The following is a 23,534-nucleotide window of genomic DNA, read 5'->3' on the forward strand; positions in this document are numbered from 1 at the left end:
ACAACTCAGCAAAGACTTTCCTTGAGGTCACATGATGATTAAAGAGAAAAATCCACCCCTGGCTATCTGAATTCAATCAGACTCAGGGAGTAAGGACGTAGCCCCAAGGTTTCCCTTGTGCTGGGGATATCCCCCACATATTTCAGGAGAAAGACCAAGGGGGAGAGGTGGAAAGGTCTGCAGTTCATGGCTCTGAACAAAACGTGTACAGGACCTTTCCTCTTGGTGTGAGGCCTTTCCCAAGAAAGTCCTGCTTCCCAGTTCTCTGTGCATGGAAAGGGCAGGGCTGCAGGCAATGTCACATGGCTGAGGTTATGCACAGTGGGTCAGGAAGAGTAGATCAATGCCTCCACTGAGAGCACCACATGTGTGGAAACCTGCATCTATGGGTTATTTCACAGGTTTTCAGGGGAGAGACTTCCACCTGAATAGCATATTTAATCAGTTCATGCATTATGTTGCATGTTATGCAGTAAATTGTGGGAGAAGTAGGAAGACACTTCTGCCTTGTGAAATATCCATGGCAAAATACCAGCTATGCAAGAAGTATGGAAATTACTTCCTGTGTTGTGAAAAGCTGGCTGTGTCTGTGGTAAGGGTCTCCAGTTGTTCTCAGGCTTGGGGCATCCACATCCAGACAAAGGGGGAAGTCTACTAGTACATCTATTTAGGGACACTTCACTTTATGGCCAGAACACTGTGGGCTTTGTGGGTATTTCTGCAAAGGAGCTGAGATATCTGGAGCAAAGGAAAAGCAGAGACAGCTAATGAGGAGCATTGCAGGGAGCAGCTCATGCAGAGTAAACAGCAGTTCTTATTGGCCAGCAACTGAAATGAGGATAAGGAAAGGCTTGCCTGGGTTTGAGAAATGGAAGACAAACTGTGAACAAGCAGTTGTTGTTCATACCCTTACAGCACTTCACTGAGGAGTGGTAAAGATTCCTATTATCATTCACTGATTCTGGAGAAAACATTTGTCCTTCATTATTTTGATAATTCTTTCACTTCTTTTCTCTTTTTCTTTTTTCTTTTTTCTCCTCTATAATATTGTTTGATTAAACGTCTTCCATTGCTTTTTGTGAAAAAGCAGAGTTTGCTGAGTACTGGCAGAGAATAACTCCATTTTTTCAGCTTTAACTCTACAAATTGAGGCCTATGCTGCTGCCAGGCAAAACCTAGCAGAAAAGTCACAGAGGGAAATTCAGGCCTAAAAATATGAAATTCTTTTTCATCTGATACAGAGCTTTTGAAATTTGGAGAGACTGACAACATCACATGAGGCTGCATGATAATATAAACATTGCTCTAATGAGTAGTCTTCAGCTCACACTCCAAGTCTATGCATAAGAAGGGGCAGAAATATAAGATCAAATGGTTTGCAAAAATGTCCACTGGTTGAAGATGCAGCAACAGCAGAATGCTGCAGATGGTGTGACTGTAGTAAGTCAGGCAGAAGAAATAAGCAATGCCTCTCCAACAATCAATAGTTACAGAGATATTATTGCCCTTATGAAAAGAAGAAAGCACACTACTGAATTTTTCTTACAAAATTGTAATAGAAGCTTTTGGTGTTTAGTACATATTTCTTCTCTGCTCCAACTCCTGACTAAAGACATCTTTAAGTGAGATGTAGAAGACTTCTGCTTTTTGATTGAGTAATAAAGTATTTTTTCTGCATAATTCATTTGTTTCTACTTGTGTTTTTGTTCTGGTTTCCATTCCTGCTTTGAATATGAATATAAGGGACAAATATCCAGCTAATTACTTGCACATTTTTCCTGAAGAATCAAAGAAAGATTCCAAGAAGTCAATCTAAGGGAAAAAAAATATCAAGGCCAGTTAAGGGAAGTCCAAGATACTGATCTACAGTAGTAGGCCTGACAATATTCCTCTACTACTAAAGACAAAACACAGCATAGTACTAGCTACTAGCAAAATAACTAATAAAATTATCAACAATTAGTATCTTTCAACACTCCTAACTCTAAAACCATACCCCAAGTTTATCCAGAGGCCAGTTTGTATTCATCTCCAGAGTAAAGGTCTCTCAAAGCTGAATGCTAATTAAACAAATATGAAATCTCCTCTTGGAAAGCTTCAGATGTTAAACAACAGGAAAAAACATCCTTTTTGTGATCCTTGAGTTTATTCTGCATGAAAATGAGCATCTGCAAACTACTCAAGTGAGCATGCTTTGTGTGAAACGTCCTATTTGGGTCAGTGTTAGTTATTGGATGCTTAAAGGTTAGAATGAGCTTGTTTGTTTGGTACCTCATGGAACAGAAAGAATCACCCAGAAGCAGAAGTTTTTAAAATTGATGACTGAGAAGATTGTGAAGATAGTAAAAGCTATAGATACATGTAAAACATAGGTGATTTCCTCATACACCACAATTCTGTCTGTAGAAAAACTTTCATATGCACTAGGGTTTTCAGATTAAAAGGGATGTTGCAACCCACTGCTGCTACATGCAAGTAACATGACCAGAAAGAGGAAGTGTTGTCATCCATGGCATTTCAAAATATTTAACAAAGGAAAAATTTAAGCAAAGCAAAATCCTGAATAGGCAAAATGGTGTAATAGACATTTAGCATCAAGTTAGCAGATGAGTTAACTGTGCATCATCTAGATTTTTGGGTTTGGGGCAGGAATTATCCTCACTTGAGCTAGTTATGATGGCACCCTGAGGCTGCCAGATCTCCATGCACAGTTAATTAATATCCTCTGGAGAAGAAAACACAATGCACACCTTGAAGTGCTAAAAAGGAATTGTGCCATAATTGTGTAGAAATATAAATACAGTCAGTTCAAGTAGCAATTTTAAAGTTAGTTACTTACTTATTCCAAAGTTGTAGGTTAATGTTATCAAATGTGTATTGTGGTGTTTGGATGCTTTCCTTTTGGAATAATATGAGTGAATCAGAACATCAGATCTCTCTAGTAGCTTAAACATATCCTAAAAAACATAACCTAAAAGCAGAGGCTAATTTTTCTGGTGGTGTGTGCATGTCTAGCAACATGGAAATTATATTTAAAAGACCATCTGACAGGTAGAGATAGAACTGTATGAAGTGTTTGTGCACTTCTACAAAGAAGACAGCACTGAGGAACTGTCTTGCTCAGGAAAACTAAAAGAAATAGAATAGACATTCTCAAGCAGTGTAAAAAATAAATAAATGAAGAATAAACTACTACTAAGATACTGCATTAAAATATTTTCCATCTATATGTCCAAGAAAACTGGCTCCATTAATGACCATCCATGTACAAAACGGAACAGTTCTTTGTACATCATTTTGCTCAAGTATTAAGTGCTCAAGATGTTAAGAGCTACTGGAGAAAAAGTGGACATCGAATTTACCCTTGTTATAAGCGAATGTGGAAGGATGCTAGGCTAGTCTGGAGGAGCCATAAAACCACAATGCATTGGGGTCAAATGCCTGATGGTGGCCTGGGTATTTTTAATTTCAGGTAGGTCAGCATCCCCTCTAGTTTATATTATTGTTGTTCCAGTGACCCAAGTGGAGCTGCAGAAGCATGCATCACCTGAAAGCCCAGACCTGTGTAATGACGTTGGAAATCCTCAATGAAAGGACTCAAATGCCAGCTCCTTGGTGGCATTCTGTGTTCACAGACCCACATCCTGCTCTGTCAGTGTGCCAGGGAGCTGCAGCAGTGGGCTGCTCCTTGGGGGCCGTGCTGCCACCAGCAAGGGCACAGCCCACAGTGCACACGGTGAGTGGGGCAGGGGTGGCAGCAGAGACTGGGCACAGCCATGGCCCAGCTGTCATACTCACACCGCTCTTCTCCCAAGAGCTGGTCCATGGCTGGCAACATCACAGAGCTGGCCAGGGCTACTGGCAGCCAGATTCCTCAGTGGAGAGAGAAGACTGCAGAGCAAATCAGCATCCATAGGGGCAAAAGGAGGTGGATACTAATGATGACAAGCCAAAATTTCTCCAACGAAGATTAAATTCTTTTACATTGCTTATCTTATATGATCTGCTGGTCCCCCCTATGCAGGGATCAGAAGCAAACATCAGCTACTGTTGCAAAGTGTTTCAGAACTTTCTGATGGGCCAAGATTCCCTTCTTCTCTTAGCAGCCAAAGGTTTAGTGCTGGAAGTCTGTAGAAGAACCAAGGTGGAGTAAAGGGCTTGTATAGTCCTAAATTGACAGCTCATCATGTTCACATTGGATCTTCTGACCTGCAAGAAAGCTTGTGAACTATTTGTCATTGTCTATTCCTGCTATTATCCCTTGATGAGCATCTATAGTGACATTTTCTAATCTGTTCTACCTCATCTCCCTACTTACTGATTAGTTTACTTCCAAGTGATATGCAGTTAAGTTATTAAGTTATTAAGTTTGAGAAGGGGTCCCATCTTATTTTCCTTCTCCTTAGAGTAATCACCAATATAAAACTTCCAAGATACTCAGTTCTCCTAAGTTTGTGTTTCATCATTACTAATGACATAAAGTGTTTTTTAGCATTTGCAATCAATATTTTGCTTTTCAAAAATCACCCTGACAAAGGTTAGTTGAAGTATTTGGCAGAGTTAAGGGTACATAAAATGCACTTAGTTAAATACACATATGAATACAACCCTCAGAGGACAGAATCCTTGAAATTACACAGTCCCCAGGGCCTGAACACACTAAAAACAGATGCTTTAGCAAGATGCCATTAACATGCTTATGCTGACATTCCAGCCCACACCTCCCCACAGTGTTGCTTTGCTACCAGCATATGAATTCAGCAAGACTGGAACTGGTAATTTACTCTCCAGCCTGCTCTTGTCTTGCTGGTTTGGCTACAGACCAGCCATGATGCTGGCTCTCCACTAGCTTTTGATAAATTGAGGGTAATAAAAGACATGCATGATGGCAAGCTAAGTGGGAAGACTAGAAGCATCAAAAGAGTTAAAGGTTAAAAAGGTTAAAGCTGTGTGTGGATAATTAAAGAATTTCATTTCTTTGAAAAAGAAATCTGGGAAACAATTCTACTATCAATACTGAATTGTTTGTTCCTCCAGATTTCATTAGTGCTCATTCAAATTGCACTTCTGCAAACAACTGCAGAAGTCTTCCAGACAAGTGATCCGTCTCCTTGTGCCTCCTGTGGACTTTGCCCATGAGGAAACCATCCTGAACTGCACTAGAAATCTCAGAAAGGTCTGAAACATGTGGGGAGCTGTGTCTGGGCTCACTGGCATTCCAGCTGTCCTGGCACCCCACTGTCAGCTGGAGAACAGCAGCACCGTGGGGGTGCGTGGGAAGGATTTGGTAGCACAGGAGAAGGGAAAGAGGTTGAGCTGACCTGGATGACTTAGGTGAGAACAAAGTACCCTGCAGGTGGAGAGAGGCTGACCCTTGTAAAACTCTGCCCAGTGCCCTGAGCTCCTTGTTCCTCTTCCTTTTACCTTTGCCCATGCACCAATGAGAATTTATTTCTAGGACTTTAGAAGCAGTATGTTTACAGCAAAACTTTGCCTCCTGGGTAGTGGCTTGAGCACTGTGAGAGCTAAATCTGAAAACAAGAACCACAAGTAAGCAGGTATGAAATTGCTTACAAGACTCTTTTTTATGACTAGAAACACTGTCAGCAGAGTTCTGTTTTGAATTAATTGCTTTTCTTATCCCTTATTGTTTTATGACAGCTGAAATTGCCTGACTGGATGCCAGCACACATGAACTACTAAATGGTTCTTGCATCTTATTTTATGGTCTGACCTCTGTTTTGAAATAAACTGCCTACTAAACAAAATAAGTTCCCTTGATTTTCTGATGACATATATATGTGGATTTTGAGAAAAGGAAGTGAGAGTAGCAGGAAATTCAGAAATCACAGAAGGAAAAATGTTATGGTTATTTTTTCTCCCTCCTGTAATACAGACCTACTGAAATTCCTTCTCTGTCCTGACCTAGTTTGTCTGGGCATGTGGCTATAGTCTAGGAGTCTGTACAAAGCTCCAGGGTGTCACAGTAGATGGTGCTCACACCCCCTCTTCACCTGTTTCTCACATTGCCATCTCAGACGTGCATCCAGATAGGACAGCTGGGGCAGTGGGATGCTCTTGAGTGATCCATGGGCTTTACCATCAGCTGATGAGTCCACAGAAGCTATCTCTTGGTCTTGCACAGTACATCAGGCCTAGAATTCCTTCTGCAGCCTCAGCTCCCCACAGCTCCTGGTGTGCTGCTCCCATGGCTGTGCACACTTGCGCTGAAGGTGCGCTGCTTCAAAAACCAGTTTCTGAGGGTGACAGGGGCTAGATTCTGCATTTGCCATTACACGTCCACGGTTTCCAGCAATGCTGTGTTAAGAGTAATTGCCTTTTGTTGCCAGATTTTTCTGTCAAGTTGCCCCATAGCTCTTATTACACAGAGAAAATTTCTCTTGTGTATATTCTTACTTGAGTGCTTGCTGCTGGTTTGGTGGCTGATGCGAGGTTGCTCATGGTACAGAACTATTTGCTCTCAGTGTGCAGTTCAGGGCATCAAATCAGTTTTACTAAAACTCAGTGCACAAAGTCAGGGCTCACCAGCCTTCTGCTCTGAACAACAGGCACATGCATCCTTGCATCCCTCACAGCTGGGTGTCTTGGCCTTTTGCCTTGGGTCCTAGTTCCTTACTCCTTTTATGTGCAATTGGCCATAGAGCTATTTCCTGACTTGGAAAAAGAGAAACTTGGGCCATCATATTTACTGCTCAGCATCTGCTGACCTCCCACAGACAGGAGGAGATCTTTGTGCTGAACTGTATAATTAATAAATAAATACATTTGTGGCAAAAGGATTTTAAAAGAGGGAGTGCCTAAAAAAGCATTTTGAGAGACACTAAATAAAGGTAAGCAGGGACGCTGGAGTCTCACATCTGTTCTGCAAGCTACTCTTAGCCAGTGCACACACGGGCTCCAGCCAGGATCCAGTGAAACCTCGGGGCTTTCTGATCGGTGAAGTTCTCCCTTTGAAGACAAAAATGTCAGGCTGTGTTACTGCAAGCTAGGACATGGCCTCTGGCCTTCCACCTGCTCTCTTCTCCTGTGCCTGTTTGACCCATTCTCCTTCCCATTGATTCTGACCCTGGTGAGGCTGGGTTAGGTTTTTTCCATATAGGTTTAAGAAAAAGGGTGAGTATTTTTGAAAGGTTTAGTCCCTTTGTTCTGCTGTTTGAGCCATTAAAATATGAAAATACTTTCCCTGTGCCTGCTCTCAATTCTGCAGCTGATCTTGTGAGACCCTGCAGCTACCCCGGCTCTGGAGCACGTATGCAGCCAGACCCTGATAGGTTTTGCTCTGTTCTTCCTGTTTCAGAGTCGCAACGCTTTTCCTACCGCAGTCTGGGAACAGCTTTGATTTACAAAAAAATGATTTTGCCTCTGGGCTAGGAAAGCAGGAAAAATACGCGTACCTCCCCGTCGGGGAATCGAACCCCGGTCTCCCGCGTGACAGGCGGGGATACTTACCACTATACTAACGAGGAACTGTACGAAAGGCGCTCCTTCTGTAGTGCTGATATTCTGTTTGGTGGCTCGTAGCTGGCTGAGGGCCAGTTCGGGCCAACCACATTTCTCGGCTTACCCGCCCCACCTCTCTCGCAATGCACTATGGCTCCTGTAGTTCTCGCGCCGCTCGCCCGCCCTCTCCGTGCGGAGTGCGGCACTACATCTCCCAGGAGCCTCCACTGCCCTCCCCACGGCGGGCTCCGTGCTGCCCGCGGTGGCACGGCCGGGCAGGGCAGGGCGGGCAGGCGGCGCGCGAGCGATGGCGGACCCCAGCTCCTTCGCGTCTCCCGCGTGCTGCACCACGCGGCACCTCCACCTGCGCTGCCGCGCGGACTTCAGCGCGCGGGCGCTGCGGGGCACGGCCGCCCTCACCGCGCGCGCGGAGCGCGAGGCGCTGCGCTGCCTGGTAACGGCGGGGGGGCGCGCGGGCGGGGGGCGCGAGGGGACCCCGCGGACCGTGAGGGGCGAGCCCGGAGCCCGCGCCGGTGCTGCCTTCCCTCTCCCCCTCATCCACCACTCTCCCCCTCATCCTTCCCTCTCCCCCGTCCTCCCCTCCGCCGTCGTCCCGGTGCTTCCTTCCTTCCCTGCCGCCGCTTGGCCCTCCCCGGACCCGCCGCCCCTGCCTGCTGCTGGGCTGGAGCCTGACAGCGCCCCGCAGCCCCCGGTTCCCGCCGAGCCCCTCAGAGCCGGCGCGGTGCGCAAGGGAAGGGCAGGACTGTGTCTCTTCCCTTTAAAACGGCGAAGAGCATGCTGCCGAAAAGATGGGAATAAATCACTGAAAATCTAGATTTTGGGCTTTTTCCCCTGTGTGTTTCGTTACGCCAGCTGCTTTCTCCGTTATCTCTGCAAATAAGCTTGTGAACCTCTTAAACTTCGCATTATAGGCAAAGTTTGGGGGTTGTGGGCTTTTCTCATGCTGACTCCGTAAAATTCTTTGTGGTTGTCGCTTATTTTTTTATGAAAAAAATCCCAGTCCTGTTAGTAATAAAGAGTAACGCCTCGTTCGTGCTAAAAATGGGTACTGCGCTATTTAATTCGTCTTCCATTGCATGAAGGTCTCGATTCGCAGTGGCGTGTTCCAGGATGGAAGCCTTAGCAGAGGCTTTTATACCGTTCTCCTCACTTCATAGCAGTACTGTGGAGTTGTTACCTTTGCCGTTTTTCTTTGTGAACTCACTTCTATGGTTAAGAGTCTGTTTGCTTCCTCTTTCCCCTCCAGCTTTCCCTTTTCAGTGCTTCACTCTTAAAATGCTGGTTCCTGGTGGTCAACACAGTCAGCTTAGAAAATACTTTTTCTTTCAGAGAGACTTGTGTTTAAGGTTACATAGTGCTGCATTTATTATTACACTATTTGACTGGTATGCAATATGTTCTTTTTCACAGGTCCTGGATACAAGGGACGTACAGGTATTTAAAGTGACTGTAAATGGACAGGATGCACAATTTGCTTTTGGAGAAAAGCACAGTTTCAAGGGGACCCCCCTAGAAATCACATTTCCAAATGAACTAAGAAGGTACACACTTTTGCCTGCTCCTTTAGGTCGTTTTCGAAATGCACTGTATAAGCTGCTTGTTTGCCTGTAGGGTTGTTGAGTAAAGCTTGCAAAGGGACTTAGAATTAGGGTATTGCATTCGTTTGGCATGATCTTGTAGGTTAATGTTGTATTTGTCTTCATTAGTCAAAACTTTGAGTATTTGTACCTGTCCCCAGACCTTGTATCATGTACAACATTACTAGCTAAACTGAGTAGCGAAATGATGTGTAATGTATCACAATTTTTTCCAGTGCTTCTCAGCAGTAATATTGTTTCTGCTTTAACTGCCAGGTTAGAATTGTTATAGTGTAGAGCGCATGGAGCTACAGCCCCTGCTGGATATTCTTTTATACAAGGGCTGGTTCTGCATTTCTGTAGAACTTCAGGTTACCACTATGATTAGATAGAAGCATGTTTTCAAGTAATCAAAGTTTTATTTTGTTGACTACGTTAAGTCCAAGTCCCTGAAAACTGGAACTTGAGTTTTGGCAGCACGATGGAGAGTGAACCATGGTCTACCTCTTAAAGGACATTGCCAAATTACAGTATGCTTTTTGGCAGTTTGCTTTGCATGTTAATGCATGATAACTCAGTGGTATCTCAGTCCTCCGTGGTGCCAAAGCTGAACTTTTTATAAGGAAGTTCTCTTGTTTGAATACAATTGAATATTAAGTTGCTTCTTCTTATTGTTTGGTTTTTAGAACTTGTTGCTACCTTTGAAAACTTTCAGTTTAGTCTGGTTTCCAAGCTTTTTTTTTTTTAGGTTGTACTCTGAATTAGTGCAATTAAAAAACACAAATAATGAGGAAGATAAAGGAATGTTTTAAAATAGCTGTCCCTTCTGGAAAAACACTTCTGCTCTGTTATGAAATTGAATCAATTAAGTACTTAGGCCACTTCAGAAGTATAGGCCTGTTCCTTTTGTTTGACTTTCAGCTGCCTTTTTTTTTTAAGTGCTAAATTTCCTGGTAAGAAAAAAAGAGGGAGGTATGAGTTGTTACCGTAAGAATTCATAATCTTGTGTGAGACAAAGTCCCCCAACTATCAATAAAACAGCAATAGGAAAGAGTGGGAGTTACAACTGAAAGTCTGGTTGTTCAGAAAGCAATGTTGCCGTATGGTAATACCAGTTATTTTCACTTTTCTTGTCTAATATGTACTTTGGAATACTGGTTATAAACCAGATGTTACACCTGGTCAGCTTATCTAGTGTCCAGCTCCTCTGATTAGCTGAAGTCTGTTCGATTTATGGTTGTATTGTCTATTCCAAGAGTTGCATGCATAATCTGGAGCTTTCTGAGAGCAGAAGGAAGTACTTCCATGTGCTTTGGGTGTCAGTGATGGTTGTGATATGTTTTTAATGAATAAGAGTATGAATGTGTCAAGTTTGCATGTGCTGTCTTGTTAGCAAGCTGATACCTGTCTTACACGTAACTGTTAGTTTTTACTTGACACCAGTCCTGAAACCATGAATAAAATCTGAACATTATTTGTTTTTCTTGTTAACCCTTACTGTTAATAGGAATTTTCTGTAATTACTGATAATTTTCAGGGTTGTTTTTCATTTCTTAAGGGTAATACTTGCAGAAAATTAACAACACATGCAAAATCTAATTTTTTTTATCTACAGAATACTTATTTATTCTATGTAATTTAATCGTGTGTCTTCTTATGTAGTTTTGCATTTTTTTGTTTGTGTATTGCAGAGGGTTTTTTACACATTCACGTACAAGGTTACTTATCTGTCACAAAACTATATACATGTAAGTGGCCCAAATAGTTTAAAGAAAAGGTCTGTGCTCTCCTTGAAGAGAGAAGAAGAGAAGTTTCTGCTTAGTAAAAACAATAATAAAAGTGCCTTGGGACATAAAAATTGAAATAAACTAGCCATTTTTTAATATCATAATTGAAAAGGAATAATTGCTTTTAATATGATACTTGTTCTCATTTTTAATGCTTTTGAGACAGTGGTACAGACCTATTTTCCAAACATCTTTGCAGAGGAATTTCAGTGTGATCAAGATCTGTGTTCTTTATTATCCAGGGGACAAGAAGCAATTGTTGAAATCTCTTTTGAAAGCTCTCCGCAGTCTTCAGCTCTCCAGTGGTTTACTCCAGAGCAAACTTCTGGAAAGAAACACCCATTTCTCTTCAGCCAGTGCCAGGTTGAGTTCATTTTTTCCAAACTTGTTGACATACCACTGTAATTTCCCTTGCTTTCTAAAGAACTGAAGAGGAAGGCTAGAAAGGAGGAGAGCAGTAGCCTGTAACTTCCACTTGTATGTGTCAAAGGTCCTAAATGAGAACGCTTAAATGTCAGGGTACTGTTGAGATTTTATTATATATTCGCTGTTTGGTAATTCTGGAACTGCTTTACCCATTCCAGTATTTTTGCTGAAGAACATACAGTCCTTTACAACCAATATATGTGCCTATTGATCTGCCTTACCTACTATTGTTGCTTTTACAAATGCCTGTAAGGTCTAAGTGATAGAAGTATTGGTTTATAGATAATGAATTCTCTGGAGGAGCTGTATAGACTATAGTATATAGTGTACTCCACAATAGTGTATTAGTTAATTTCTTTCTAGTCCTCTGCATTAGAAAGACTTTTTATTGTTTCAATAATCTTACTTTTCCTTTCTCCATCTATAGGCTATCCACTGCAGAGCCATTTTTCCATGCCAAGACACACCTGCTGTGAAACTAACCTACTATGCAGAGGTAGATGAACCTAGTCATGTGTCTTAACTAAAGACAACTGCTACAATGGGTGAATTTATATTGGTCAGGGTTTTTTGGTAGCTGTCAGCATGTGGCCTAATATAAAAACAGAATATTGACTTTTAGCTTAATGTGAGAAGAAAGAACTGATCTTCCCTGTGGCATTTCTCTTACTTTACCACTTCCTTTTTGTACGTCTCAACAGTTTTGTCATTGATATGTCATTTCCACAGGAAAATAAAAGTGCAGTAGTAAGAAAGAAACACGGTGTAAAATCAGAAAAAGCTGACAGGAAGACAGCAAAGAGTGCTGTAAAGTAAAAAATACTTGAAATGGCTCTCATGTACGCTTTAAGTAATATATTCTGGTATATAGTTAGGGGATATTTGCAGTCCCGGTGTAAATTGTTTTAAGAAAGAAAAAAAGTAAGATGTGCACTGTGACATTACAATTCAGCTGTCTGAAGAAAGTGCGCCTCTAACTTCAGTTGGAGATACTCCTCTGATTAATTCTATATTGCCAGTCTTCAAGGCAACATTTTCTATATGCCTTATGTTCTACTTGACAGAGATGACCTAACAACAGAGCAAATCGGGGTTATTCTGTGTTATGAACTGCTTGTAGTATGGAGTGTAATGCTGAGTGGCAGCTGCGTTGCTTATGGTTGGGTGCCCTTTCAGATATCCGTCCCAAAGGAGCTGGTGGCTCTGATGAGCGCTAATCGCGATGGAGAGGCGCCCGACCCAGAGGACAGCGCTCACAAGATTTACCGGTTCAGCCAGAACGTAAGTGCTCCAGGCTGGGAAATGGCTGCTTGAGTCTAATTCCTGACCTGTGCAGCTCACAGTCACCTCAGCTATGGTTTTGATGTCATCGATAAATCATATGACTCACAATGGGTCTTTGCCACTCCAGAAATACGAGGCATTATGGAACTTCATATTTTTTACTTCTTTACTGGTCTTTTTTGGCATTCCCAGAAAAGCCAAATTCAAATTTGAAAGCATTTCAATACTCAAAACTAGTCCTGTCAAAACCCTTTCTGTCTGCACTGATTCTTGGAAAATAGTGTAGATGCAAATAATATGGGAGCAAGTTTTGGAAAACAGATCCTGCAAATTTTAAGCTCACCAAGATCTAAGCAGTGAAACTCATTGTCAGAACCAATTTTTAGCTTGAAGTTAGGTAAATTCTGACAACTGATTTTAAATTTTTTATGAAAAAAACCTGAAAACTGGTTTCTATAAAAAGTATCTCCAGCCAATTAAAGACTACTGTTCTCTGGAAGTTTTATTAAGTGGTGCAGCTGGTCTAATGATTCCACTGCTCATAAAGCAGCAGTCTTGATTTACTCTTCTGGCATTTTTGTTCTTGCAGATTTCTGAGTTACAGTTTGGTGTTTATGGGCTCTTCTGGTGAGCCCAGTTCATTTTGCTGAGCAAGCAGATAAAATTAACATGAGATTTGGGCTGTTGAGATTGAATGACTGCCAAGAGGGATGGGATGATGTGAGTGGAGGAGAGGGGGGGAGCCTACTCTGAGCTGCAACAGCTGTAAGGTTTGATTTGGCTGCTGCGCGAAACCTGAGAGAGGGAAAAACAGTTCTCTTACCTGTGAGTTCGTCAGTAGGCAGTCTCTGCCCTCTCTGGAACCAAAACATTTGCCACTCTCAGTCTAGTATAGAAGACTTCTGTATTGTGTGTAATCCAGAGCTGAATGTTATCTAGGAGTACACTGTTGATAAGCAGGTGGACCTGGACTAGAAATAACATTTAGTGTAATTGAAGTTATAATGCATTTAGCACAAAATATATAAATGAAAAAAGACAAACACATGAAAAAGGACACACACATTATCTGATATACGAGACCATGACACTGATTTGTCAGAAGAACTGTCTGTTTCCTTAGGTGAAAGAGTCAAATGCATCAAGCTCTTGGATATGTATGCAAGGTTACCTAAAACTACTTTTTCTTCTCCTGCATAGCCAGGCTGGAAAGAAGGGTAGTGGAGAGCAACCTCTAAAAATGAGTTGACAACACAACAGTCACTGAAATTTGAATTTCAAAATGTCAAAATAGCAAATTTGACATCAAAATGTGGGGGTCTATTTACAGTCTTTTAATAACTTGTCTATAGCATCAGTCAGTAGTATGTTGTCTCTTGGTCTTTTCGAGAATGTGTTCTGTGTGTTAGTAGATAAAATTAAAACACACATGATGATATGGGTATTTTAATAAACAATATTTAAATTATTTGTGGATAATAGTGGAATATAATTTTCTGAAATTTTGTCTCCAACTATTTATGATGTAAAGCCTCTCTTATTTAACACTGTTTAGTCAGATAAACTGGAACTTTGACAGGGATGGCTGTGTTATCCCCTTTTCTTTCCAGAGCACTTGGAGAAAGCAGTTCTCTATAAAAATACTTCAGTTAGGAGTTTTTTCATTAAAATAACAAATATTTAGAGTTTGTTTTAATTCCAAACATGGAAATCAAATGTATACATTTTTATTTTTCCTGAATCTTTTGTCTTTAATGTTTTTATAGCCATAAATATTCTTGTTTACTTCATTAAAGCTCTTCCTTCATCTTTCGTGTGATAAAATTACCCTTTATCTGGGCAGTGTCTCTTGACTTCTCTATCCATAAAATTTAATGGAACTGAAATGAAGATGGAAAACTGACTTTCGTTTGAAGAGAAACCAAACCAGCAGGAATTTTCTATGCCAAGTTTTTCAAACAGAGATGATGCTTACAGTTTTGTGGGTTTTGCCTGAAACATCTGTGAAGCAAGATCCTTTATCTGCATCCTGTAGATAAAGGAGTACCATTTGGGGAGAAAGAACAATGTTTTTGATAAAACAGTGCCTGCCTCTAAGCTAGGAAACTATGGAGGAAAGCATCTTTATTTGCATACCTTTGTTCTTCTCTGAGTCAGTAGTCTGATAACTGACATTACAATTAAGATTTCTTTATTTTTCTCACGTTCTCCACCAGGTTCCCATACCTTGTTACTTGTTTGCTTTAGTGGTTGGAGCTTTAGAAAGTAGGTGAGTGAATCTATACAATGTATAAATACTAATAACCATAAGAAATCTTCAGAGTTTTTTTTTTAAATTTGTTTCTTGATCTTATTTCTAGTTTTCAAGGGTCTTAGAGGTTCAGTTAACCAGTTTATTTGTATCAAACTGCATGTATCTTGATTTGCCCTTGAATAATTTTTTTAGTTTTGTAAATTAGAGAAACAACATAAAGAGTTTGGACCTAGAAAACCCCTTAGTGGTTACAATTTAGCACAAGGAATAGATATTTCTTAGGTAACAGATAAGCCTTGTCATGTACAACAGGCAGAAAAGTATTGCTTCAGCTTCATTTCTCATTGGCACAAGGCTGTGTTAATCTAGGCAACAATAATGCTGTTATATTAGGGCTTGATAGCATTTAAAAATCTTTAAGTGGTTTTCCTTTTCTTTTGTGCTGAATAATGCATGCATGTTGTTTGTTTTGTTTTGTAAGGCTTTGCTTTGTAAGGCTAAGCAGTGGAGAGGAAAAGCAGACAAAGATTCTCTGATGAGTTTCCTCTGCAATGTGGAGTTGCACAGTTACACATACGATCTCTGTATTACTTTCCCATAGAAGTACTTCTGGTTTATATTGTCCTATTGGCATTTATTTTTATTTTCAACAGAAAGATTGGCCCAAGGACACTGGTGTGGGCTGAAAAGGAACTAGTGGATAAATCAGCCTATGAATTTTCTGAGGTGAGTAATTAACAACAACAAAAAAACCAACAAAAAACTATGTTGTTATAAAACAACTATTTCAAATAGTATTGGAAAAGAAACAGACTACTGTTCACTGTTTTGTTCATCTTTAGATCTCCTTTCTCTACCTCCCATCCCACAAAATGCTGCTGTTCTATTGCAGTACAAGCTTAGTACTGGAAATACCTATTGATACAGTCCCATACTTGTTTTACATGTGGGACTTGCCAAGGTGAAAAGGAATGAAGTATGGGATCAATAGCTTATTGTTTGTTCAGTGTTTGCAGTCAGAAATCATCTTCGAAACTAATGTGAATTCTTGTTCCAGGCTGAAGCTATGCTGAAAACAGCAGAAGATTTGGCAGGCCCTTATGTGTGGGGACAGTATGATTTGTTAGTGTTACCACCTTCTTTTCCCTATGGTGGTATGGAAAATCCTTGTCTTACTTTTGTAACTCCAACACTATTGGTAAGTATATCTGTGATAAAAGTCAGCTGTTCCTTGGGGCTTGCCTATCAATCAGGTGATGGATGTTAATGCACAAATTGGATTATTCTTCTTCCTAGAAAGACTTGTAAATGTTCCTGCCTCCTTTGGAGTTAGGGATCATACAAGAAACTGATTGAAGTGATCTATTTTGAGGTTGACTTGAACCTAACAACTAATTTGTCTTTCCCTTTTCTTTTTAGGCAGGTGATCGATCTCTATCAAACGTAAGTCAAAAATAGGTTCATCCCCTCAAGTATAACACAGCTTGAAATTGTACCTGAATTCCTTTATAATAAATACCTTAAAACTTGGTATCTTTTCATCGGGGAAATTAAAAGTTAAGGCAGTAACTCAAAAACTCTTACAAAAGTGTGTGTTAGTTTTAAGTAAACTTTGTAAAACTGCAGACATACCTAGTTTGTATAATGGACAGATGGAAATAACATGGGTGCCTGTGGACATAGGGGGCTGACTGAGGTTAGCTGCTCCATGACTCTTTTCCCATGTTGTTAAACCACAACACCTGTATATAGATGTGCTCAAAAATCACAGCTGAATTGGCCTCATTGAAGTTGTTAGGAGATAACTTCTTCCTCTATGTGCCTGTGCACTAAAACTCATATACAAATTTCTTCAGAGTGGAAATAATGAGTACAATTTGTGTAAATACTTTTTTTTTTCCTACGAAGTAGAATACTCTGAATGCAATTTTATTGCCTATGTCATTTTACTAGACTGATGTACTGCTATGCTTAAAAAAAAAAAAGATTGTCTTAAACCAAGAATACTGTAATATTTGACATGGATACTTTTTAATGTATCATGCATCATTAGCTTTCTCACTGCAGAAGTTGCTTAGGTGGGAAAGCAGTACTAGTCCATCACTTGCTATTCTGTATTCTGAAATGTGATTTTATAAACAAGTCGCCTCCGCCAAGCTGCCAGAGAAATTATTTCTGTTGATCAGTATGGCTCTATGGCTTGCAGAATGGACATTGAAAATCGTTTCTATCAGCTAGGGTAGTGTTGCTCCACTGCTTAGAATTTATATGGATAGGTCTACAGAACTGTGAATGCCAACTGACCTTGTGGACATAACATCATAGTAAATGAGATCACATGAACATTTTATTCTTTCTATTGGGATTTGATTTTTTTTTTTCCAGAGGAATCTAAATGGTGGATTTGGTTTTGTGTTTTAGGTTATTGCACATGAAATCTCTCATAGCTGGACAGGAAACTTGGTAACCAACAAAACATGGGAGCATTTTTGGTAGGTATGATGTTCAATGCAGTGCAAATAATATTTTAAATTTAATCTGTAAAGAGACTGACTGAATTCATTTTGCCATCAAACCAGTGCTGACTTCACCAATGTCTTTCCAGGCTGAACGAGGGTCATACTGTGTACCTGGAACGCAGGATTGGTGGTCAGTTGTTTGGTGAGCAGTTCAGGCACTTTCAGGCCCTAGGAGGTTGGCGAGAGCTGCAGAATACGGTAAAGAGTATTGAAGTTATGAAGTATTATGTGATAAAGTGTTACAGTTATCATTTCCTACAAATAAAATTTGTCTAGTCAGCTTCCCTAATGCTTTCTTAATAGAGGATAAACAACTTTGATTCCAGGGTGTTTGATTGCTACCCGAGGTAATAGCTTAATATACTCAGATTAGATAAAGCTTTCTGAATTGTTTTACGCTTTTCTATAAGGATGAGCATCTTTACAGCCTCTTCTGGTTGTTCTGGATATGGCTAAATTACAGTATTACCTGTTAGCATACTGGTAAGCAGCTGAAAGTTTATCAAAATTATCTATAGCCATTACCATCAGAATTTCCAATGCCTCATGCAAGCAACTGATTTCTTACTGTCTAAGGGGGTTGTTTAGTTTTCTGTTTTGGTAGCATAGTCAAATTTTAGCTTTCAAATTTCTAGTCTGTGATATCTTACTAGTTTCCTGAGCAGTCTGAAGTCTGTTCTGCTCATATCCAGAGCTGAAGTTTTGCTGACACTTCTCCTTCTGTCAACAGATGATTGATTTAAATTTAAAGGCTTAATGATGAAGTTTAAATAGTTTGTTAATAAGAGGATAAATATAGCCAGACTAATAGGTGCTCATGGTTATGACAGACATGATAGTAATTAACTACTTTGAGACAGCTGGAGCACAGGATGGTTGACTCTAAATTTTAGTAATTTAATGTTTGTGCAGATTCAGAACTTCAGGAGAAAGAAGGAGAATGCTTTGAAATAAATCTGTCTCAGTTTTGGATGGTTTATACCTTTATAAACAGAACTAGTACAGATCTGCAGGAGTGCCAGTTTTCCTAGATTAATATTTTTTTTGTGTCTTTGACAGATAAATACTCTTGGAGATAAAAATCCTGTAACTAACCTCGTCATTAATCTGGATGAAGTAGATCCTGATGTTGCCTATTCATCTGTGCCATATGAGAAAGGCTTTGCTTTGCTTTTTTACCTTGAACAGCTCCTTGGAGGACCAGGTAAGCATGAGTCTGATTTTATGTCTTTGTTTTCCACCTTAATTTCAAACACTAAAACATTTTCTTTTTTGCTAGATGTCTTCATTGGCTTCTTGAAGGCCTATGTTCAGCACTTTGCTTATAAGAGCATTGTAACAGAGGACTGGAAGAAGTTCTTATACTCTTACTTCAAGGATAAGGTTGGGTAATATTTAAAACAGACTGCTTGAAACCTTTTAATTATGTGAAATTATGACTTAGGTCAGAACTTATTTAAAGACCAGTTCTTTATATTTCTTTATTTCAAGAACTTAATATGAAGTAATTTGGCATCTTATGAAAATGGGTTTGCATTATGATGTCTTTTAATTTTTTTTCTTTTCATAGAGGGGAATGCTTTGTTTTGAAGTAATCTGTGTAGGATTCTTCAGGATAATTGGAGGAATATTATCAAAACAAATAAAGAGATTGAAACTAGATTTCACTTTCTCAAAAAGAAATAAAATCCTGAAATCACATTTAAAATTTAATAAGACTTTGTGTTGTTTTGTAGGTAGATATTCTTGATAAAGTTGACTGGGACTCGTGGTTTCATGCTCCAGGAATGCCACCAGTGAAGCCTACGTAAGCTTGCACTCTTTTGTAGTTCATCTCTTCCTTCTCCAGGCTGCATGTGATTTTCCTAAGTCATAAAGCAGTTTGTAACCAGGGTAAAAGTCTTATAAATTTTTCATTGGAAAATGCTCTAGTACTATGTAGGTGTACATAGCAGTAAAAATAGTCGCTTTTAATGTTTTCAGTCTTTTATTCTGTGGCTATTTCATTATGTGAACCTTTGTTTTTACTATTTGACAGGTATGATATGACACTATCAAATGCTTGTGTTGCCTTGAGCCAAAGATGGATCCAAGTGAGTGGTTAAAGAATGTGGAAGTGTCTCTATCTTGAAAAGCTAATTCTTTTGGTTACACAAAGTGAGCCATTCTTTTCTGAAGTCTCTCGTTTGTTCAGAGTGTGTATTTATAGTCACAGTATGACTGCCAGGGATTTTGCATTTCTTAGACTAGACCTTCATCGTAGAGTCAGGGGATTAGCTGTGACTCCTGTCTGTGAAGTGCAGTCCATATTTTAACAAGACACAGAGCCAACTTCTTTTATACATATGTAGTAACCAAACAGAAAATACTTTTTGAAACCCTGATGTTATGGCTTGGTTTAAAAAGAAATGCCAGGGTACCTCTACATTATTGATTATATTGTATTAGCAGTACTTCCTCTATGGTATACTGGATGTAGTATGCATTTCCCATCAAAAACTGGTACATAAAGTATATTAATTAATACCACATAATTTTCTCCTAATTTGAAGCATAAGTCATACAACTAATAGAGAATTCAGCATACCTTCCTTTTGTTATCTCTTTGTCTTTACAGTTTACTTGACATCCTATCTTTTTACTTTCTTCTTTTGAATGTTACTTTTTATAAAAAAAACATTTGATTGCTCACTAACAGAAAGACAGTGGAGATAAAAAGATCAGTGGAGAGAAAAGAAGTGAATACAAACATCAGACAGCAGCTTAAGCTCCCTTCCTTCCCCTAATTGTAACATCCTGCACAGATACAAATCAGTATCTTCTCTAAGTGAAGTGGCTCAACAGTAAGAGTGGATGTCAAAACAGAAAATTACACGGGATTGTATTTTGAAATACCTATTAAAAATTAAGTAACTGTTCTCTTTTAGGCAAAAGAAAGTGATTTGGGCTCATTCAGCTCAGCAGACCTGAAGGAAATGTCATCTCATCAGTTAATTGAGTTCCTGGCACTGTTGCTTCTGGAGGTAAATGCACACGTGGGATGACTTGATTCTGGTGTCAAAAAAGCAGACATAGAAGCTCTACTATGTTTTGAAATTAAGTTACTCTTTTTTTTTTAAGTTTTGCTAAATTAATCTGCTCTCACCATGTATATTTATTGAAACCTTCAGCCTTCCCTCCCTTACTATGTCTGGCTCTTCAGCTAATGAACAACATATGAAATATTTTGGATTGAAAGCTAAAAACAAAACCACGAGGTGCTTGAATTGGTCAGTATTGGATGTTCTAGAAAATAAGCTATAAATAAAATTGAACAATTTTATTGTTCATATTTGAATTGTTTCAATAGTACAGAGTGTGGGAATTAGGTAATACTTATTCCTTGCCCCTTTCCATACATGGAAGAGATGAAAGGAATAAATACAATCTTTGTCATGGTAGGACTTCCGTTTCTTTGCAACATCTGTCTTCTTGAGTTACTCTGTTTATTATTTAAATGTCTGGCTTGAAGTCTTCCTTTGGCTTATTCTGACTGCAATTTCTTTTTCAGGCACCTCTTCCATTGTCACATGTCCAGCGCATGCAGGAAGTTTATGACTTCAATGCTATCAACAACTCTGAAATAAGATTCAGGTTTGTTCTAATATGGGAACTTTGAAAATCTTAAATGTTTTCATAAAACAAGGTGTCCTGCTTTGCCTGAGACATCCTGTTTTACAGAACTGGGGCAGGGTTTGGGTTTGGGGTTTTTGTTGTTGTGGTTTTGCAAACACATGTGCGGGCATGATGCTTACCAGAGTGGTATTCTGTTATTCATGAACTGGGCAAATACAGTCTAGTAGAACTCAGACAGCAGATAAGCTGTTCTTTATTTTAATCTGGCATGCTATAAAATGAACCTGATGACCTGATAACGAAGTATTTTAAACATATACTGTATGTTCTCTACTTCTTGTAACAAGATAAATTTATTTTTAAAACAAAATAAGCACATTCAAGTATCTGGGGACGTCTCATTTGGTTGGTTGTTTGTGTTATCCATTGGTAAAATGAGACAAGTGCTGTATAATTCAGTTTGGAGTGATGCAACTGGACACTATTGTAATATAAAAAAATACATAGCTGAAGAAAATAATCTTCCATTTTGGAAGAATTTGGCTGCAATCTTTTCCTGTTGTACAAAAAAGTTGATGTTTGTAACGTGTTAGTCAAACACTAAATATTTTATGTTGAATTTAGCTAGAATCTCATTCCCATGATCATGTAGCAGTGCTCAAAGCATTTATAGGAACTGAATTGTTAGATAACCAACCACCACACTACCACAAATGGAATTACAAGTGCAAATTTTTTCTTACACCTCCAGATGGCTGCGCCTCTGTATCAGGTCCAAGTGGGAAGAAGCTATTCCTCTGGCATTAAAAATGGCAACAGATCAGGGCAGGATGAAGTTTACTCGACCATTGTTCAGGTAAAAGTAATCTCCAAAATGCAGGAGCTCATGCTGTTGCATTTCTAGTATAATGGAATGTATAATACTTGAAATGCATTTATTGCACATGTTGAAGTGGCACAATACAGGATTCTCTGCATACTGTGAACAAACTTATCTTCAGAGCCGCTTTCCACTTGCGGCTATTTCTATTTTTTTGAATAGAAGAAAGCTTAGTCCTAGAATGCACCTTAAGGCAAGGCCTTTAAAGGAAAAGTAAAACCTCAGGAAAATCCCTGTTGTATTATTTTCTTGGATTTTTGTAATCATGCCTCCCCCCACTCCTTCTTTTACAGAGACCTTTACAGTTTTGACAAGAGTCGAGATCTGGCTGTCAAGACATTTCTGGAGCATAGAGCCTCTATGCACCCTGTCACTTCAATGCTTGTGGGCAAAGACTTGAAGCAGGACAAGTGACAAATGTACTAATTTCTCTGAGATTTTTGTGTTGCTGAAAGAAGAGACTGATTGCCCAAACCATTGATATGCGTGCTTGATTATGTCATAAAATGCTCTGCTGTTTTAGTACTTATGTAACTTAAAATTAATTTTCCAAATCAAGTTCAGTACTTTCTATTTTGCATTTCCAACTAAAGCAGCAAAATTGCTACATCTCTGGAACTGAATGTTTTCATTACAAGCAACTTTTAGAATATACAAAAACTGTTCTGAGATGCGGTCATTTATCAGTGATAGAATTGAAGAACTTGGAAAATTAACTGGTGGATGGTATGGCTCTTTGTGCACAACACTCTTTTCCATAGCACAGTGGTTGAAACTTCAAGTACCTAAAGAATAAAACATAAATCTTTTCGTTCCCTACTTGTCTGTCTTGTCTGTGTATTGATCTGTACAAGAGGTTTTGATTTAATTGGTTTGTTCTATTTATTCTTTGTTGTGGGAGGAATTTTTATTATGAGTCCAAGAGGACAATGAAGACCGAAATGGTTTTTCAACCCACTATTTTTAAAACTTATTATTGCAGGGGGGGCTGAAGCCCAAGTCTTTCCTTACGCAGTTAGATTCTTTTAATATTTGGATTTTTTTAACCAGTTCTGGGCACTACCCCTCATGCTCATATAACAACTGGAGGGAAGTTCAAAAACCATGGGAGAGCTCTTTTTACTGCATTTGTTACAGCAATTCCAGGCAATGGTTTAGATGATGCTGTGGCAAATGCTGCCATCTCTAGGCTGGGTCTTGCAGTGAGTTTGGTAAGAACTGCATTTCCTGCAGATGATCAGTTTGCATAAATTAAATCTGTTGACACAGGGATAACCTATATAGGAGTGACAAACAAAACCAAAAAGTGCTGCCTTAGGGGAGGAGAGTAGCAATATAATATAAAAAGGCTTAGCTTCATTCTGGCACTTAGAATGAGGGGGGAGCCTGTCAGCTCATTTACTTCCAAGTTTTGATCCGTATAAGCTTTCAGCTTGTGATTTCAACCCAGGCAGTAACTAATCCCCACGCAGCCACTCGCTCTCTCCCTTGTGGGATGGGGGAGAGAATTGGAAGAGTAAAAGTGAGGAAACTCATGGGTTGAGATAAAGACAGTTTATTAGAGCAAGAGCTGTGCACACAAGCAAAGCCAAACAAGGAATTCATTCACTGCTTCCCATGGGTAGACAAGTGTTCAGCCATTTCTAGGAGAGCAGGGCTTCCCATGGAGACAGATGACATCACTCCAAATGTCCCTCTGCTTCCTTTTGC

The 23,534-nt window shown here is 39.5% G+C and overlaps 1 protein-coding gene, 1 long non-coding RNA gene and 1 other non-coding gene across 3 annotated transcripts; 1 reads left to right on the forward strand and 2 right to left on the reverse strand.

Moving 5' to 3' along the window:
- Positions 1–1,536: 1,536 nt before the first annotated feature.
- On the reverse strand, positions 1,537–7,770 carry LOC147653583 (uncharacterized). Its single transcript, XR_015286452.1, has 2 exons — positions 7,471–7,770; positions 1,537–6,969 (listed from the first exon to the last, which is right to left on the reverse strand). It is a non-coding gene; the product is annotated as an uncharacterized LOC147653583 (long non-coding RNA).
- TRNAD-GUC (transfer RNA aspartic acid (anticodon GUC)) lies at positions 7,416–7,487 on the reverse strand. The gene has a single exon. It is a non-coding gene; the product is annotated as a tRNA-Asp (tRNA).
- On the forward strand, positions 7,737–22,643 carry LTA4H (leukotriene A4 hydrolase). Its single transcript, XM_086887701.1, has 19 exons — positions 7,737–7,915; positions 8,893–9,023; positions 11,089–11,209; positions 11,700–11,768; positions 12,449–12,553; positions 14,773–14,825; positions 15,464–15,536; positions 15,868–16,008; positions 16,230–16,253; positions 17,232–17,302; positions 17,416–17,527; positions 18,389–18,533; positions 18,609–18,712; positions 19,066–19,136; positions 19,368–19,422; positions 20,257–20,352; positions 20,880–20,962; positions 21,696–21,800; positions 22,118–22,643. Exons 1-19 carry the CDS (start codon positions 7,769–7,771, stop codon positions 22,236–22,238), a joined length of 1,827 nt encoding a protein of 608 aa, XP_086743827.1. The 5' UTR covers positions 7,737–7,768; the 3' UTR covers positions 22,239–22,643.
- Positions 22,644–23,534: the final 891 nt, after the last annotated feature.

This window comes from Cyanistes caeruleus, chromosome 4 (genome assembly GCF_971803275.1).
Source record: "Cyanistes caeruleus chromosome 4, bCyaCae1.hap1.1, whole genome shotgun sequence".
In the NCBI taxonomy this organism is placed as follows: domain Eukaryota; kingdom Metazoa; phylum Chordata; class Aves; order Passeriformes; family Paridae; genus Cyanistes; species Cyanistes caeruleus.

What these genes read in the sequence shown, in the direction of transcription:
- LTA4H (XM_086887701.1), top strand. Translation starts at nt 7,769, where the DNA reads ATGGCGGACCCCAGCTCCTTCGCGTCTCCCGCGTGCTGCACCACGCGG. An exon ending in AAAACATGGGAGCATTTTTG is followed by an intron (nt 17,303 to 17,415) that starts GTAGGTATGATG and finishes ATGTCTTTCCAG; the next exon opens with GCTGAACGAGGGTCATACTG. An exon ending in ATGCCACCAGTGAAGCCTAC is followed by an intron (nt 19,137 to 19,367) that starts GTAAGCTTGCAC and finishes ACTATTTGACAG; the next exon opens with GTATGATATGACACTATCAA.